The sequence below is a fragment of the Hippoglossus hippoglossus genome, chromosome 9 (assembly GCF_009819705.1).
Source record: "Hippoglossus hippoglossus isolate fHipHip1 chromosome 9, fHipHip1.pri, whole genome shotgun sequence".
Lineage (NCBI taxonomy): Eukaryota > Metazoa > Chordata > Actinopteri > Pleuronectiformes > Pleuronectidae > Hippoglossus > Hippoglossus hippoglossus.
Window position 1 is genome coordinate 19,122,696 of NC_047159.1, and position 18,887 is coordinate 19,141,582.

General features: G+C 41.7%; 2 protein-coding genes and 1 non-coding gene across 3 annotated transcripts; 2 read left to right on the forward strand and 1 right to left on the reverse strand.

Moving 5' to 3' along the window:
- Positions 1-1,642: 1,642 nt before the first annotated feature.
- tmc2b (transmembrane channel-like 2b) lies at positions 1,643-11,760 on the forward strand. Its single transcript, XM_034595093.1, has 20 exons — positions 1,643-1,779; positions 1,907-1,948; positions 2,103-2,486; positions 3,880-4,045; positions 4,970-5,060; positions 5,174-5,255; positions 5,364-5,470; positions 5,572-5,670; positions 6,051-6,193; positions 6,288-6,435; positions 7,163-7,357; positions 7,476-7,655; positions 8,678-8,836; positions 9,014-9,142; positions 9,523-9,590; positions 9,721-9,960; positions 10,541-10,666; positions 11,155-11,233; positions 11,324-11,453; positions 11,555-11,760. Exons 1-20 carry the CDS (start codon positions 1,734-1,736, stop codon positions 11,758-11,760), a joined length of 2,820 nt encoding a protein of 939 aa, XP_034450984.1. The 5' UTR covers positions 1,643-1,733.
- On the forward strand, positions 6,763-6,834 carry trnaa-ugc. The gene has a single exon. It is a non-coding gene; the product is annotated as a tRNA-Ala (tRNA).
- Positions 11,761-11,872: 112 nt separating the features above from the next.
- On the reverse strand, positions 11,873-18,532 carry LOC117767453 (retinal dehydrogenase 1-like). The gene is made up of 14 exons (XM_034595094.1): positions 18,395-18,532; positions 17,356-17,528; positions 16,475-16,579; positions 16,014-16,154; positions 15,747-15,876; positions 15,394-15,455; positions 14,877-15,005; positions 14,584-14,697; positions 14,347-14,449; positions 13,905-14,089; positions 13,656-13,820; positions 13,336-13,493; positions 13,055-13,129; positions 11,873-12,880 (listed from the first exon to the last, which is right to left on the reverse strand). The coding sequence occupies exons 1-14, from the start codon at positions 18,453-18,455 to the stop codon at positions 12,808-12,810; spliced, it is 1,674 nt and encodes a 557-aa protein (XP_034450985.1). The 5' UTR covers positions 18,456-18,532; the 3' UTR covers positions 11,873-12,807.
- Positions 18,533-18,887: the final 355 nt, after the last annotated feature.

The following is an 18,887-nucleotide window of genomic DNA, read 5'->3' on the forward strand; positions in this document are numbered from 1 at the left end:
GTATTCATTCTGCAGTTATTTGATAGTATTGAAGAACGTCCCGATGATTTATTCTTTCCCCATGAGCCAAGGATTGTCAGTCACGTTATTTAATGAGGACTGAGGAGGCCCTATGAGGAGACAATAAATGTCCATCTTCTCTGTAAATGGGAGACTCTTTCCTACTCTTGTTTGCCCAGGTACGACCAACTATCTGTCCGCTGTTTCACCCTATTACTGGATTCACTTTTTGGCTCTGTCCCAGTTTCCCTCCATGTTGGTACGAAGTGGCAGAAAACTGAGCCCTGACAGGATGCACGCGACCGGATATCTCAATATCAACTGTACCACAACGGGCATCTCTTGTTCACCAACACTACCGAAGGGCGGAGTGGGACATTGTGGGGCCACAAGAGCTGATTCAACTCTTTCGGATTGTGTCAGGTTTTGCTTATGAGAGCAAAGATTAGCACTGAGGGTGGGAAGTTAGAGTGAGGTATCTTGAGACTAAATGCGTCCAGGCCTTCTTTAAGCCTAAGTACAGTATAGTGAGGAGGAGGCATGACGGGTGTGTTATTGCAGGAAGTGGAGGGGCACAATCAGGAGGAGGAGCTAAATGAGGAGGACATGAAAAGCTTGTCTCTCAGGTACAAGCCCTCGAGCCAGCATTCATATAACCCTCGCATGAGCGTTGCTCTTTGTGTCAGCATCCCTGCGTCTCCTGTTTCCTCCTGCATTATTCAGGAGGGTCAGATCTGACATTTGACCATAACCGCCCAGGTAGTAGCTGCATCTTTATGCATTAGAGCTGGAAACACAGTCGTTTCTGTCGTCCCCTTTCACCCCTGTGCTTTAAAAAAGCAGTTTTTATATCTGTCTTACAACAAAGATAAACATGGGTCCACAGGTTTAGACTCATAAATTCTGAGTTAGTCAAATCTAGTGGATTTATTCCAAATTGTCCTTTCATTGCAAAGTCTCCTATTTGAGTTTTCTGTTTTAAATACAGCCATACAAAACATCTCCACATTTAATGTGACTAAGTCTGACTAATAAAGCGTCATATTAGCTCCAGCTGAACTTTTTATCAATACACAGAATCGTTACTTTGGATCGTGTTCCACATTATTTCACTGAAGTACGGTATAAGTCTAACAGATCACTGTGGGCTGTATTTAAATACAGAGACTTGTTTCACTTTGCACTCAGGATTACTTAAGCTTCCATCCAACTTTAATGAGACCTGACCTTTATGTCTACATTTGCTCTGGTGTCTTGTTTCTGGGACACAGCTGAATGATTCCAAAGGTCCAACCGTCAGTTGGAGTCAAAGTTATTTGGTACAGGTTGAATTTGAATAAATGTTGGGATTAAGCATGTGAACTGTGTATGTGATCTTGTTGCTCCAGTCAAATACTAATCAGCCATTTGATTGACAATACCATTGTCTGACTCTGTTTCCTCGCCTGGCTCCTGATTATCATCTAATGGACTGAGTGTCTTTGACCGTTGTCAAGGAGCCAGGGCACTGAACAGCCTACGCCCGTGTGTGTGTGTGTGTGTGTGTGTGTGTGTGTGTGTGTGTGTGTGTGTGTGTGTGTGTGTGTGTGTGTGTGTGTGTGTGTGTGTATGCAACCTGGCTTTTTGACATGATACCCTCACAGGTGTATCAGCTGCTTACACTCAGTGACTCATGAATGGAGAGTCTGAAGTGAGCAGGAGAGGACAGAGACAACTGAAGGAGAAACAGAAGGATGCCTCCAAAGAGGAAAAACAATACCGTGATCAACGTTGAAGATGGTGAGAAAAACACATTTATTTCAGCTTGAAATATTCACCTTATTGACCTGATAATGATTTGGAAAAAGTAGTTATTTGAATGCTGGATTTGAGTTTGGGTTTTTATATTTTCGTTCAAATGTTCCAGTTGGGATGGAGGTTGATGCTGTGTCAGACAGTGGAAGTGAAGGTAAGATTTGTGAGACATTTTTTGTATGCATTATTAGAATTATTATTATTATTTGTACTTGTTGTAAGATAGTAAGAGAGTATAAATATTATTGTCAGTGGGTGAAAGCTTCTGCCTTTTGTGCACAAATACACACTGTATATTTGTGTCTCAGATGAGGCCCGGAAGAGAAGTAAAAACAGAAGAACCAAGCCACAACGTAGAGCCAAACGGGTCAGTGATGATGAGGAAGACGAGGAGGATGAGGATGAGGCACCACGGAAAAGAGGACGAAAGAAGAAGGCCAGGCCCAGAGACAGCGACGAAGATGATGAGGAAGACGACCGCAATGTGAAAAGAAAAGGATCAAAGGCCTCCAGGAAGAGAGCTGCTAAGGAGGAGAGCGACGAGGAGAGCGAAGACGACCGAGAGAAGAAGAAAAAGGGAGGAAGAGCGGCGTCCAAAAAGGAGAAAGAGGAGCAGAACAAAGGGAAGAAGGGGAATGTTAAAAAGAAAGAAGGGAAGGATAAAGATGTTGAGAAGGACAAGAAAAAGAAGAATGGGAAGTTGAACAGGTGCAGTATTCTCTGAGAGCTGCCTCTCACATACCTGCACGCTCCACACACATGTACAGGCTTTCTCCACGCACTCATCCACATACCTGACAGACTCTGGTCATATGAAGCTAATGTTTGTGTCATTTAATAAGGAAGATGACATACTGTTAACTACATCAATATTATTATAACACAAAATACACAGTTAGCAGATGTAGTATTTTTACACTATATCTGGTGGATTATTTAAAGTACTGTAAAACTTCTTAGAGCTCAAGTTTCTTTGTGTCAGTATGAAAAGGTTCATCAGCATCCAAAAGATGGAAGTCAGTTATGGTGGGCAAATTTAGGTGATAACGATTTTTGGCTGTGGTGTAATCCTCATCCATTTCTTACTGCTGCATTGAAACAAAAGCAAAGGGACAAAACATCATGGGACACGATACCTTCCCTCTGTTTTAATGGTGTGTGGTAGTTGGCTGCACTTTCAATAGTAGCAAACTACCAGTTCTGACCATAGAGTGTCAAGAAAGAAGATTTGAACATAATTCAAAGACCAATGCGCATCACAATTATTGATATAATAATGAAATTTGGGTAAAACGTTTTTTTTTTTAATGTTTTAACAGAGTGCTGCTTAGAAGGTAAAAGTGCTCGAGGGTAAAAACAACTGTTTATCCAAATAGCACAACCTTTGTCTCAAGCTTCCCTTCATTCACAGCCTGTACAATTTTTATTATTTTTGTAATAAACAATTTGCGTTTGCTTTGTAATTTTTTGATTTTTGTGACCCCCGTGGCAAACAGGAGAATGCATGCTGCCATTCAGGAAATTAGTTAAACTAATTGTTTTAAATCTTTAATGATTGTATTGTTGTGGCGACTCTGGGGAAAGACAACACTCATTTACATGCACAGCAATATTCCGATACTAACCCAATTACCTTAACCGGAATAAAGTCATAATGGAAATAAGCATAACCAAATTAAGACCTGTAGAGTATTCTGACCTTAGTCACATTATGTAGACATGTAGCTTTATGTCATTGGATAGAAAAATAAGATGCAGTTGCAAATAATTTTTTGCAAAATTAGAAAGAAATCATCTCAAATGGTATACAGTAGAATCGAGCATTTAACCATGGTGGGTTAATGTCAGAGTTAATGGTGTAATGGACAGAAGGACATCATAATCAGATTATGCTCTGTCTTTTTAGCTCTGTTTTTGGTCAACACCACATCCTGAGGGAAATGTCCAGCCCCTTATCTGCTAAATGCATGACTTCGTTCACCAGCTAGTCGCCAATTGTGTCATCCAGATTTTAGGTTCCTCTATTTTATACAGTTGTTCATACAGATAAGTTGTAATTCTGGTGCAGTGCCTCGTCAAAGTGACCGCTCTCTCCCTTCAGCAGCTCCTCTTCTTCCTCTGACTCCGATGATGAATCGCTCTCGGAGGGAGAGATGGAAGCCCTGAAGGAACAGGTCGAGGAGAAGAAGAAACTGATCACTACATTAAGGAACAAACCGTGGCGCATGAAGAGGAGGCTCGTGCTGCTCAAGTAAAAACAAATATGCAAACAGAGGCCAACTGTAACTCACACGCTCGTCATAACTGTAATTTCTGGTTTTCGTTGTTGCACCTGCGTTTTGTTCTTATTTTATTTTGCTGTTTTTCTTGTTTCTTATTTATTTGTTTACACTTTCCTCTATGCCTACCATCACTCATGTCATGTACATGTGATGTTGATCATGCATTGTTAAAACTTTGATTCATTGACTTTAGGTGTTTGATACTTCTCATTGTCAGTGCTGCGATCTACAGGCAGTCGAAACTATTGGATTTTTTAAAACAGGGATGCTTTAGAGAGAGGTCAGAGCAGGTTTCCTACGACCCTGGTTTGTCGTAATACAAATCAATACTTTCAGGAAACTGGTCACAGGCAGGACTGAGCTGAAGCAAATAACTCATCAGACCCTGAAAACTATGAAATTGATATCTAATCCAGTCAGATATTTGAAATTTTTTCAATTTAAATTTCATGTTCTCTCCACTGTTAGATGCACAAGAGAAACATCTATAAATCTCAGGAAAACACAGACGGCTGCCTGTGGTTCAGCCTGTTAGACACCTTCAGTGTGAGAAGGCTGCGAACAGTTCAGGCCACCTTGCTCAGGTCAAGGAGTTGTAGGTTAATGTGTGTGTGTGTGTGTGTGTGTGTGTGATGCTGTGGTGTATGTTTCTCTATGTAAACAAGGCTCTGGGAAGGGAACCCGATAAGTGCGCTGCATTAGTTTTTTCATGAGCTTGACACTGTTTAATGCATGCAGTGAGCGGCTGAGTTGCCAAGTCTAAGTAGTAGTGTATCATCAATCAGTAAATTATACTACACCCTTCTGTTTTAACATCCTGTTACCACAGACTATTGCATTCATTGGTTGGAGAGGTCACGGTTTCCTGTGTTGTCTTCTGATTGGTCACACAGGGAGGGCCAGGAGTTTGTTGAAAAGTTTGAAGGCGCTCTTGGGAAAGGAAAAGGCCGGAAGCTGTATGCATACAAAGTCATGATGACAAAGGTAATCTGTTCGTGTTATAGCTTTGTTGACACATAAAAATACAGAACTGCTTAATTTATTTATTTAAAATGTTGAAATAACCATTTCAAACTTTAACCCCCCCCCCCCCCCAGAAACTGATCAAGTTTAAACGTGACTTTGAGAACTTCAAAACAGCCTGTATACCCTGGGAGCGGAAAATAAAAGATGTAGAAAGTTGGTACCACAGCAACTTTATCTGAAAAATACTCACTGAGATATGATGGTGCTCTTCCTACTTAGCTGTCCTTAAAATTCTGAGTCAAGTTCTCTGTCTAATCCTAGGTCACTTTGGGTCATCAGTGGCTTCCTACTTTATTTTTCTGAGGTGGATGTATGGTCTGAACCTGATTCTCTTTGGGCTCATGTTCGGTCTGGTGATGCTGCCCGAGGTACAAACGTTGTCAGAATACAAGTCAACAGATGATACCTGATGTAGCAGACATTGTACATGTTTCCTCACATACACCTTTCCCCTCTCCTCTGTGTTTAGCTCCTCATGGGTCTGCCCTATGGCTCCATTCCCAGGAAAACTGTGCCCCGAGAGGAGCAGCCCACAGCCATGGACTTCTCTGTGCTCTTTGAATTTAGTGTGAGGATCTCCGCTCCATTTATCGGTTTATTTATCCTTCCTGACATTTAGAGTGTGCGGCAAAAACAAATCTATTTGATAGAAAAGACAATGTATGAAAGCTGCATTTTAAATACTTGGCACCTTTGGCAGAGGCGTGGGTAAAGTGATGGCAAGTCGTCCCTCAATTTTGATTTCAGACTAAGTATGGCTCTATTTAGCCATTAGCCTGGTTTTAGCTTGGCTTTGTCTTGTTTGTTTTTTTCAAATCAAAATTTAATGTTACTATTCTTAACATTTTCTTAGTTTTGTTTAACAAAAATGGTACAGTTCCTTTGTATCTGCTTGAACGACTGTGATTTGTATCTGTAAGAATGGACATTTCTACCCCTCATCACCAGGGATACTGCAAGTACTCCTTTTTGTTCTACGGATTCTACAACAGCGAGCGAACCATCGGAGTGCTGCAGTTCAGACTCCCTCTTTCCTACCTGCTTGTGGGTGTTGGCATCTTTGGATACAGCCTGATGGTTGTCATTAGAACGTAGGCAAGACGCACACATGCAGGAAATCAGATGTACAGTGAATATACACAAATAGTTGATTTCTTTTGTTCGGTGTGTTTTCGTTTTTTTCAGAATGGCCCGTAACTCAAATGAAGGAGGAGACGGGGCCGAGGAAGGAGAGTTCACCTTCAGCTGGAAGATGTTCACCAGCTGGGACTACCTGATAGGAAATCCTGAGACTGCAGACAATAAGTTCGCCTCCATCACCACCAGCTTCAAGGTTAGCAGGTGTGTGTGTGTGTGTGTGTGTGTATATTTGTGTTTAAAGGATAATAAGAGTAAGAGTTTCCTTTTTGAGTAACCGTTTTGTACCAAAATCTAATAATCATAAAGGGAATATCCTAAAGGAGGAAGCTGGGACACCAGTGTTTTCACCATAAGACATTAGTTTCACCTGCAAATTCTCTGTTGCAAAGATGAACGGTTTATGAATATTTTCTTAAAATCTGGCACAAATGTTCACTCCTGCATGAACTGATTAGATGTGTGGTCATAAAGCAAAGGTCAAGGTGATGCTGATTAACAAAACATGTGCTTGGTCAAATGTGGGGATGTAGCTCAGTGGTAGAGCGCGTGCTTTGCATGTATGAGGTCCTGGGTTCAATCCCCAGCATCTCCAGTCTTGCTAATGTGTCCGAGATCAGTATGTGAACTGAGACTGACACTTTTGTAAAACGTGAGTAATGCTAATAATATGTCAGGGCTCAGGTGGTAGAGGGGTTGTCCTCCAACTATGGATGCACTGTATGAATGGTTTAATCAACACTAGTAAGATGCTGTACAGACTTCTTCATTTGAGCAGAATATATTAAAGTCTGCCTCTGAATAAACTGATTAAGTACGGTATTCATTTGAATATGAAATTATTTGAAAAATGTCAAGTGCAAAATGATACACAAAACAGGTTTGAACCTTTATTTTAATGTTCTCCAATTTACCTCCTGTAGGAATCCATAGTAGATGAACAGGAGAACCAGAAAGACGAGAACATCCATCTGCGACGGTTCCTCCGGGTTCTCGCCAACGTCATGATCCTGTGCTGCCTGGGAGGCAGTGGATACCTCATTTACTTTGTGGTGAAACGTTCTCAGGAGTTTGCTAATATGAAGGCAGATAATCTCTCGTGGTTTGAAAAGAACGAGGTAGGCTGACACTAAACTTAAAAATTTGATTTTTCTGTTTGAGCGATATTTATTAATGTGGCAGATCTGAGGCTTGATGATAAGAGTGTCACCCCTCCTCTCTTGTCCGATGTATCAGGTGGAGTTTGTGATGTCTCTGCTGGGGCTGGTGTGTCCTCCTCTCTTTGAAACCATTGCAGAGTTGGAAGATTATCACCCTCGTATCGCTCTGAAGTGGCAGCTGGGTCGAATCTTTGCCCTCTTCCTGGGAAACCTTTACACCTTCCTCTTTGCCCTGTTTGATGAGGTCAATGCCAAGGTATGACCTGTGATCATTAAACATTTATATGAAATTGCCCTAATATTTCCCATTTAAATGGACCATGTCTCACTTGACAAGAGTCAAAGAGATGCTTTCCTCGGCTTCAGATATGCTATAGAATTCATTCTTGTAGATATGTTACAATTTAAGAACTAATAGTCTGCATTTCTGACCTGTTCTTAAAATACTGCATCGACCCTCAGTTACTATGTTGGGACAGCTCTTACCGCTGTCCGATATTATGCATTTTCGTTTTTCCCTATCCTCTAGTGTGCTATATGGATTTTTGTGTGTGTGAAAAGGTTTGCAAAGTAAAAAAGCCCAAAGTCTGCTGTGACGGGAGCTCCTCCCTCTCACAGACAACACTGCTCCAGAGGCTCCTGAAACACCTCTTCAGTACTTATGACAATTCTTCTCTCTGCTAGTCTGGCACGCCCCCTATCAAAGCCAGGTAAAGTGAGCCCGGAGGCGGACATTTCCTAAACCTGCTGGAGGTGACCAATAACAACAGAGTGGGCCAGCAATAAGACAAGAGCTAAAACCAAGTAATCCAGACAGAGGCTGATAAGAGGAGCTGCAGCAATAAATTGCAGCAAGCACGTAAATCTTTTCCAGTAATAAACTCTACTTAAAACTATAAACCTGAATATGAGCAGAATATGGCTCCTTTAAATTGTGAGATATTGGACAATATGGTTATTTGTTTGCTGGTGGTCAGCCAGAGAGAAGATTGATAATACTTCCAGTGTTAGTTGGCTTTATGTAACGCTACAGTCACCAGCAGGTTACCAAAGGAAACAGGGACCAGTGTGGCTTTGTCTGAAAGTATCTAGCTTCCTGTGTATGAGCTGCCGGCTGTAGCTGTATTTAACAGGCAGATATAAAAGTGGTATTGATCTCATTTAACTCTCATCCGGAAACTTCTCAATCCCCAACCATGCTGTAAATAGTGTATTTGTGCGACATAAATAAGGTTTGCACGGCCTTGATTATTCTTTGATACATTTTCTGTTCTTTAGTTGGAGAGTGAGAAGTCAATCAAGAATGAGACTGAATGGCTTGTGAATCAGTACTATGCAAACTACAGCCTCCACTTCAACACGTCTGACGTGCCTCCTCCGACTGTGGACCCAGCCGATGTCGTCAGAGGACCCTGCTGGGAGACTGGAGTGGGAATAGTGAGTAATGGCAGAATATAGACAACTGTTGTCCAATGATGAATAACAATCAATTTTGGATGCAGACTTTTGCTTGATTTGCAGCATCATTTCTCTACGTTGCCCTCCTCAAACTGATCTACTTTCATTTGCCAGTTCATATTTGATCTTATTTCTTTGGCTTCTTTTTCTGTGTAGGAATTTGTGAAGCTGATTGTGTCAGACATGCAAGTGACCTATTTGACGATCCTGGTTGGTGACTTCCTGCGAGCCGTCATTGTGCGTTTCCTCAACTACTGCTGGTGCTGGGACCTGGAGGCTGGATTTGTGAGTACTTGCAGTGTGTGTCCATTTGTGTGCAAAAGAGTATTGAGCCAGGCATAAGAAACAAAATGAGAGGAGGAAGATTTTTAGTTAAATTTTATTCTCGAAATGCTAATACGCTTCCCTACATACTGCGACCATGTCATTTAACTTTAATGGAACAGAGTGAGCACGGTTCGTATTGGAAGTCAACCTGATACCATACAATGACATCTGGCATGACAGGTGATCCCTAACATGGAGCGAAAGAAGACACTGCAATGAGAAGTTAATTACAGAGAGAGACAGAGAGAGAGTGAGAGAGAGAGAGACAGAGAGAGAGTGAGAGAGAGAGAGAGAGGTTAACGCAAAGTGTATCAACTTGTTTTTTGTGTTTTCACCAGCCTTCATATGGAGAGTTCGACATCAGTGGAAATGTCCTTGGGCTTGTCTTCAATCAAGGAATGATTTGGTGAATCACTCTTTATTTGATGTCTCTTATAAATATGTCTGCACACTTCTCCTCTAAAAGCAGGGATTCTCAAATGGGTCTAAAGTTTGATAAGCTGCCCTCTAATGAAAAATTCTCATGTTTTCCTCAGGATGGGAGCGTTCTACGCTCCAGGTCTAGTGGGTCTGAACGTGTTGCGTCTGCTGTCCTCGATGTACTACCAGTGCTGGGCGGTGATGTCCTGTAACGTTCCTCACGAGCGAGTTTTCAAGGCCTCGCGCTCCAACAACTTCTACATGGGCCTGCTGCTGCTCGTGCTGTTCCTCAGTCTGCTGCCAGTCGTCTACACTATCATGACCATGCCCCCTTCCTTCGACTGTGGACCGTTCAGGTCAGTAGCACTGACAGAGGTAGACTACTTGATGATGAAATATAATTGAATATCTCAATTAGAATATAATGATAGTTCATGGTGAGTTCTTCTTCAAGTTTTAAGTATTTTAGTGTCTACCTGATACATTTAAGAACATCTAAAGTGAATTCAACCAAATTTACTGGTGGTTTAGGCTCCTGAGGTTTTGACACTAAACCACTTCGAGAAAACAAAAGCCTTTTTTTCCCCTCAGATGTCAAATATGTTAAACATATCATATAATTTAGTTCTGTTCATTAAAAACACAACAGGATGATCACCCCATACTATTGGGTTATAGCAGGATTATCATACTATACACTTTTCAGATTATTGCAGGTTAAACTCAACATTTTTGGAAAAAGCATTAAAAAAAAAAATCTGTATTGTATTGTGATGGATTTAGTTTCAAAGTTGATAAAGCAAGTTTTCATCTGCTGTCATTTATGCTCAAGTATAGTAACAATGTCTTGTCTTACATATGCAGTTTGGTGGACTTTCTTTTAATCCAGTCATTATATGCAACAAACAATGTGCTGTATTTGACTCTTTCCTCCAGTGGTCAGGAGAAGATGTATGAGGTGGTCATGGAGACGATAGACCAGGATCTACCTGCCTTCATAGGGAACATTTTTACGTACGCCACCAACCCTGGACTCATCATGCCTGCTGTCCTCCTCATGGTGTATGTATCATTTATATAGGAGGTGAAATACTGTGTTATGTCTGTAGGAAAACTAAATAGGAGATGAAATGCCATTTCATGTACTGTAGAGGAAGGGAAATGTATGAAGGCATTACATTATAACCTCTGAAATTCAGCTTTCAAAATGTCCCTGAAAATGTATTTTTTCATTGTTTGTATTTTTTAGCTTTACATTTATAATTCAGTGAACTGACTGCACACATTGTGCATGCAGATTTATAAATTGATCATCTTTGAAAATATTTTGATGGCATGAATTATTGTCCGTAGGGAAACGGATCATAGTAGTTGTAGTCATATTATCTGCTGTCAACCACTGTCTTTTTTGGTTCAACCACAGGGGGCGCTAAAGTCTGACATTTTAAAACCCTGTAGAACGTAAAGTCATAAAACTGCACTGTGGTCTAAGCTGTTGACTGGTTTACAATGGCTTTCACCTAAAAGAGTGTTGTGTAATTCTATAACAGATTGGCCCTCTACTACCTGAACGCAGTGTCAAAAGGATACCAACAAGCCAACAATGACCTTAAAAGGAAGATGCAAATGGTCAGTCCCCTTTGTTTTCGCTCTTTTTTCAAATTTCCCTTGTGAAAGATTCAGTAAAAAAACGGTCTGCTTTGTGGATGGACACTTTAGGCTCGAGATGAGGAGAAGAACCGCAGGAACAACAAGGACAGCACTAACCAAGTGATGAAGGACCTGGAGGACTTGCTGCCAAACAAGTCTCTCATACCGCCTCCAGTCAAGGAGGAGCCACCCCCACCTGGTACTCTCACACACTCACACATTCCTTTATTGCTCATGCTATCAGTCAGTTTGCACCTGACTATCCTCGCCACTGTTTTTGTTTTCAATCTGTCTTCTCAGCTGTCGTAAATGAGAAGGGAAGCAAGTCTCCTAAAACGAAGCCAGGTGCAGCCGGGAAAGGGGTAAATCTGCAAAGGGACGTGTCACTGGCTGCCACCAACCCCAGAGGGCCAGTGACCCGCGCACCAGGGCCGAGAGGGGGGCACCCTGGAAACGCCAGGGGGCCTCAACCGGGCAGAGGAAGGGGTCGGGGTGGGCCAAGGTAATAAGAGACATGGGTCATGGACCAAAACTGGGACGATACATGATAATATGGAGGATGGAGGTACCACTGGGATAATGGAATAATAACAATGGATAATAATAATGTTTCACTAATTTATTATATTATTATAGTTATTTTACTGCATATATGAGAGGCATTAAAGTATTAGTATAATAAACATGCATTCACTATTGTACAGCTGAAAAGTCTATAGTTGCTGAAGTGTAAAGACAGAAATTACTGCTTTATGTTAAATACTAGTATTACAGCAAAAATGGCGACAAATGTTATGACACAGTACCAGGTTGTAATCATAGACTGTATATAAAGATGGAAAACACGTCTTTACTTCCTCCCACAATTCAGAAATGAAGCTATGGATATGAACTCTGCCATCTTGCGTTTTTGGAGAGTCTGCACATTATTGATCAGGGGATCCATGTCCCATCCATTAATATGGAGGAGGCAGGATTTATGACCTATACTGCAACCAGCCAACAGGTGGCAATCAAGAAACTTCAGCTTATATACAGTCTATGGTTGTAATACAGATATATAGCAAGGAATATTAACCGCATTGAAATCAGTGTAAAGTTGACTGGTTATCAAGATGGCTGAACAGTTTTATTGATTTCATTTTGAAATCCCTGTAAATAGTTTGTTCAATGTCTTTTGTCTATTTTTTGTATGAGGCCAATTCAAATGATGGTATAAGTGCTATTTAAGTTGTAACTTCAGAAAAAAACAACAGGCTCACAACAATGTTACTACTGGAGAAAACATTACTGTCCACAAAACCGTTAAAGTAAAACATCGGAGAAGAACACAAATTGTCACAGAAATATATAAACTAAAAGAGACGTAACACGGACAAGATATTGGGTAAAAACAGGAAATATCTCAGCAGAAATGTGAAGAATAAATGTTCATGAAGTGACACAGAATCAAAGATGGCTTCCAAACACACCTGTATGACTGCCCCGCGGAAAGTCTGAAGCCATCGAGAATTTAAAAGACACAATAAAGTCAGTCCTGTGATATGATGGTGTTACGAGTTCTTCTGGGAGATTTTGATGGTGACTGCCTTGACCTCTGTGTACTCCTGAAGGGCATATTCTCCCCTACAATAAAACAAACAAATGATTACATTGAGTTGTCATGACGTTTCCTCACATTACATGAGCAACATGTACCCAAGAACTGAGCTACTACATGTATCTATGTGGTGGACATACCGTAAATACAGTGAGAATAAAGGAATATTGCATGAAAGATTAAACAGTGGTGACACTCACAGCTCCCTCCCGTTGCCAGACATTTTGAAGCCACCAAACGGACACTGAGCGCTCATGGCATTGTAGCAGTTCACCCTAGAAAAAAGGCTCCATTAGATTTTCCTCTTTGCATCAAAATCAGAGGCTGACACTCATTTACCAAAGGTCTTCATTATTATGTACTGATATCATAAGTAATATCACAAAGTGTAGTAAAACTTGAAGGAAGGCGTCTGTGATGATTTGCTGTGCAGATCCTACAGATCAACTAAAAGCTGAACTGTAGAGGATCTGATCCGTACCAGACCATGCCAGCCTGCAGCGCAGAGGAGACTGTCAGGGCTTTGTCGATGTCGTTGGTGAACACGCCCGCTGCCAGGCCGTAGTGTGTGCCGTTGGCTCTCTGGATGACTTCATGGACGCTACGGAAACACATGATCTGCTGCACTGGACCAAAAATCTGGATAAGAGTGTGAATGCGGGAGGGAAAAGGTGCAAATGTAAAGAGAGAGAAGAATTTCAGAGCACAGTGTTAAAATGAGGATGCAAATAATGTGGGTGCTTGTCATGTGCATCATGAATTATGGTTGTGTAGGTGCAGACGTGTATGAAAGCAGGGTACCTCTTCTTTGGCGATGCGCATATCATCTGTGACATTTGAGAAGACGGTGGGTTGGATAAAGAGTCCCTGCTGACCCCACGCGGACCCCCCACATTCCAGCGTGGCTCCCTCCCTCTTCCCGCTCTCTATCATCTCCATTATCTTATCAAACTGCTTCTGGTCAATCTGCAGAAAACAACAATCAGTGTTCAGCAGTAGTTTTGCTTCCTGACCAGTGAAACAACATCAGTTCATAGGGTTCCTGTATACCTGTGGCCCGTGATCCACCCCTGGCAGCAGTGGGTTTCCCAGGATTTTGGATGTGGCCCTCTCGACGCTGCGACGGACAAACTCCTCGTAGATCGGTTCCTCCACAAACACCCTGGATCCAGCCAGACAGCACTGGCCCTGGTTGAAGAACAGACCACTGTGGGCCTGCTCCACTGCGTACTCTACTGCAAGACAGACATGTACACACTGAAGTCTGAACGGCTGCAGGTAGATTGTTGACATTGAGTAAGAAAGGTTAGACAGTATCATCAGAGTGTATACTTGTGTGTATTTTATGTTCATGTTCAGAATCTAGTTCTCTTAAACAGTGCAGAGAAAAAAGCAATCCCTTCAATAGTGTTCAGTATGTTTATGCTGAAAGTACAGCAAGATAACAACATTTAAAAAAACTACTATAAACTAAAGAAGGAAAAATACTCACAGTCACAGTCTGCAAAGACAATATTTGGATTTTTGCCACCGAGTTCCAGTGTAACTCTCTTCAGATTACTGTCTCCGGCAGCCTTCTGAATGAGTTTCCCAACCTAGCGACCAAGATACACAGTAACTTTACAGAGGAGAGGAGAGGAGAGGAGAGGAGAGGAGAGGAGAGGAGAGAACAGGAGAGAAGAGGAGAGGAGAGGAGAGGAAATGTTTCTCATGTCAGCAGAATACTTACAGCGGTAGATCCGGTGAAGGCGATTTTGTCTATGTCCATGTGATGAGAAATGGCACAGCCGGCTGTCTGACCGTAGCCCGGCACCACATTCACCACACCCGGAGGAAACCCGACCTGAACCCGGAGAATTGGAGGGAGCGATATAACAAACAGGAACCACACATGCACATGATCATAGTCGTCATAATCTCAGAGCAGCTACTTTTACAGCTACGCAGGTCTCAACAATGTCTGAATGAGAGTTTATGGCTTTTGTCCACATGTTCTCTTACTAACAGTTATAATCCCAGTACCTCTTTTATGAGTGCAGCCATGTGCAGGGCTGACAATGGGGTCTGTTCAGCAGGTTTGATGATGACAGTGTTCCCACAGCACAGAGCAGGAGCAATCTTCCATGCAAACATCATCAATGGGAAGTTCCACTGTGGTCCAATATGCACACACATGTTGAGATGCAACAACACTGATGTCAGTTAAAACAAGTTTGAACATTTTACTAGACTCAATATTCTCTGTTGTTAAAGTGTGTACAGATTACATTATTGTGTTACATTGTTTGTAAGTGCTGTACAGATAAAGTCTGATATTGTCAGAGCTCACTCTTATTGTTGGCTGCAGATTTGATGACCTCACACAACCCTGTGACCTTTTTATCGCACATACAAATGCAAAACTGGATGTATATACTTTAATGCCTCAAACTAAATTTTCTAAACAGAATGTAAATATTTCAGTGCTATTCCTAAACTACATTCTTAAAGTGCTGCATATGTCTTTCTATTTTTTAGACAGAATAGTTTTACTACTCACAGGAATGATCTGGCCACATACTCCAATGGGCTCATGTCGAGTGTAAGTAAAGTACTCTCCATCTAAAAAAAATATATATGTGGTTATATATATATATATATATATATATATATATACACTGTAAACGGAATATATACAGTGTAACAGTGTAACAGTGTAACAGTATCACACACACACACACACACACACACACACACACACACACACACACACACACACACACACACACACACACACACACACACACACACACACACACACACACACACACACACACACACACACACACAAACACACTGTTTAAACGTATCTGTCTATAATCTTAATCTATAATTAAAACGACAACAACTCACCTACTGGGATGGTTTTGCCGTGAACCTTGTCGGCCCAGCCTCCATAATATCTCAAAGTTTTGATTGTTGCCATCAGATCTACAAAATACGCCATGAGAAACACTTTGCCGGAGTCCAGAGCCTCTAGAGTCTACAAACACACAACATAAGAATCAGTAAAAAAATAAAAATAACAAAAAGCCATTGCTTCAGTATTGATCTTTATTTTCAAATCAAAATTGTATATATATGTTAGTGTGTGTGAGGGTGTGTCTGTGTGTTTCTCACTGCCAGTAGAAGCCGATCTCGCTCCACTAAGTCAGCAAGTTTATTAAGTAGATGACCTCGGTCTGAGGCGTCCATGGATCGCCATGGTGACCCCATCTGGAAGGCAGCTCGGGCGCTCCTCACTGCCTTGTCTACATCTTCCTAAAAGAGATTCAGTTTGAGTCAAGTCGGTTTCTAGGCTCTAAAGCCCAATATCACAAATGACAAATTGACAACTTGTGAAGCATGCAGCCTTTAGCTTTAGACACTGGATACAGAAAAACTCCCCAAATATGATTAATAAACAGGAAGAGTAACAGATTAGGGATCCCTCCTGCAGGACACAAAACTCTACAGACCCAGAAACATTTGTAAAAAAAAAGGCATAATATGGTACAATGAGCTGACTCTGCCACCTTAATTCTCATATTCTTGCCCAAACAGAGTTAAGAAGCACTTCTGATTTAACTGGTGCTACTTACTGCATCAGCCTCCTCCACGTCACACAGCAGCTCTCCTGTGGCGGGATTATACACAGGAATCTTTCTCCCACTGCATGACTCATGCCACTCGTTGTTGATGAACAACTAAGACACCAGAGGAGAATCAGAAAGAAGTTATACATTATCAAGTTCGTTTTTCTTTCTCCTTTAAGTGGTGTCTCCCCCGCTTGTTGTCTCAGAGCAGATGGTGAACACACAGTGAAGTGCATCAGCTCCTCTGATAAAATGAATGACAGGCTTGCTGGATTGAGAGGGAGGTGTTTTGCCTGATATTTTTAATGTGGTGCATCTGCATGCTGTAAATCATGTAGAGTATATTCAGGAAGTAGCTTTCATCAGTAAACCTACTGATAAAGGGCCCATAAAAATAGTTTCCCATAGTTATCTTGTTAAATCCACATTTCCATTCTCCTCTAATTACAAGCAGACACATTTATTGTTTTCATTTTGGACACAAACCAAATATACTTAATTATTACACTTCAACGTGCCATATTAAAGGGCAACTGAACCTCCCAATTATCACCCAGCCGGGTGCAGCAGGCAGAGGCAGGAAGTGACATATTAACTTCGCTGCGGAGATCGCATGATTTTCTTGATAACACACAGGCACTGGATAAAATACCAAAATCTGGAATATTTTAAAAATCAAAACACAACTTGACCAAACTTGATCAAAACTTGATATCTGAATGTAAAACACCTACAAAGATCCCTCTGCCGTGGATGTGTCTGTGCACAGTGCTTATAATAGTAACTGGGAAAGTTGAATCCACCATGTACTTACAGCGGTTGATTTACATATCCCTTTAAGATTATACGTGTGCTGCTTTAGCTCATCACCTCTGGGTTTATCTCACCTTAGTGTGTTGGATGGTTGGCTCTGGGACCGGCATGGGCAGGGCCTGCATCTCAGGTCCGTCCACGCTCTGTGGTCTGTGATTCTGGTTTGGAACCTGGTGGTTGCACCCGTTGCCAGACTGCTGCTGGTGGTCGTTGTCAGGCTGGGAGTTCATGTTTGCATGTTTTCCCTCTGAAAAACAGACACAAATGTTTGTGTGCATGCGTGTGTGCTTACCCATATACTGTAGTGCATGTTGGTGTGACCCCTTGACTGTGAAAGTTAATCTTGTTATCTTGTTCACCGAGTGAGAATAGTTCCTTTCGTGTTGGCACGAGATGCCCTCCCAACCCAGTGGAGTAACAGAGGCCGTGCCAAATTAGGTACTGGCATTGTCGGCAGGGTAACACCACAAGGGCCAGGGGTTACGACTGGCACCGTAAAGTCGGGCTGGGTCTGAGCGGTGGACTGGACTGACCTCATTTGGACTGAGGGGATCAGAGAACAGCAGGATGCTGCTGAATACTACAGAGGTGTGCTTCATCTAATTCACCAAAAAACTCAAAGCTGTGATCAGAAATTAGCTCATTTAAGAATATTTCCTATTGTTTGCCCTCAATTTCTATTTTCAACGTATAAAGCACATTGTAACTGTGTTTTGAAAGGTGCTTTATAAATAAAGTTTATAATTATTATCATTACTTTTATTACTATTAGTATTGCACACACATACACTTAAAACTGCATTTAACCCATGCACACAGAAAGAAAACAACATATTGCCCCTTACCAAAAATGTTTGTCAGTGTGTCTCATCTTCTATATTGATTAGTATTGAATACATATAGATTTTGGACTATTGATCAAACACAATTTATCACCTTTAGATTTTTATGAGCATTGTTCACAATTCTCTGACATAAATGGAGAAAAAGCATCAATTAAATGAGAAAATAATCAGTAGAATCAGGAAATCTTAACTTTAACTATCATTAATGAAGTAGCTGGTTTGGATTGAATATCCAATCATATGATAAGATGAAGTGAGGAGTTGTTACCTGTGGGTGAGGCTGATGAGGAGGCTCCAGCCTGGCAGATTCCCCCTCCGGTCACCGGCATGTTGCGGCTGCTCCTTTCTTCCTCTCACCGGCGTTGGAGCGGAGCCGCGTCTTTATAAGAAGAGGAGGAGACCGCATCATCCCGCACTGTGGGCGTACCGGACCCCCCCACCCCCCACACCTTCCTCTGCACGCGCTAATTATCGTTCACACGGAACCAATCCCACTTCACCCCACGTGCCCCCCGGGGCGAGGCAGACACCGCTCAGGAGACGTGACCGTGAAAAGCAGTGTGGGTTTTCCAATTTGAAATATCATAAAGAAAAAACCCATGTTGTGAGTAGTGATCAGGAGCTCACTGCATTCAGCTCATTTTACTGTGGTGGAGTTTAACCTGCAGCAATTATTCTAACTTGAGTCTTTCCATTACATGCAACTTTATAGCTCCCTTCAAACTGTTTATATAACAGCTCGACTTACTGGTTACTTTGCC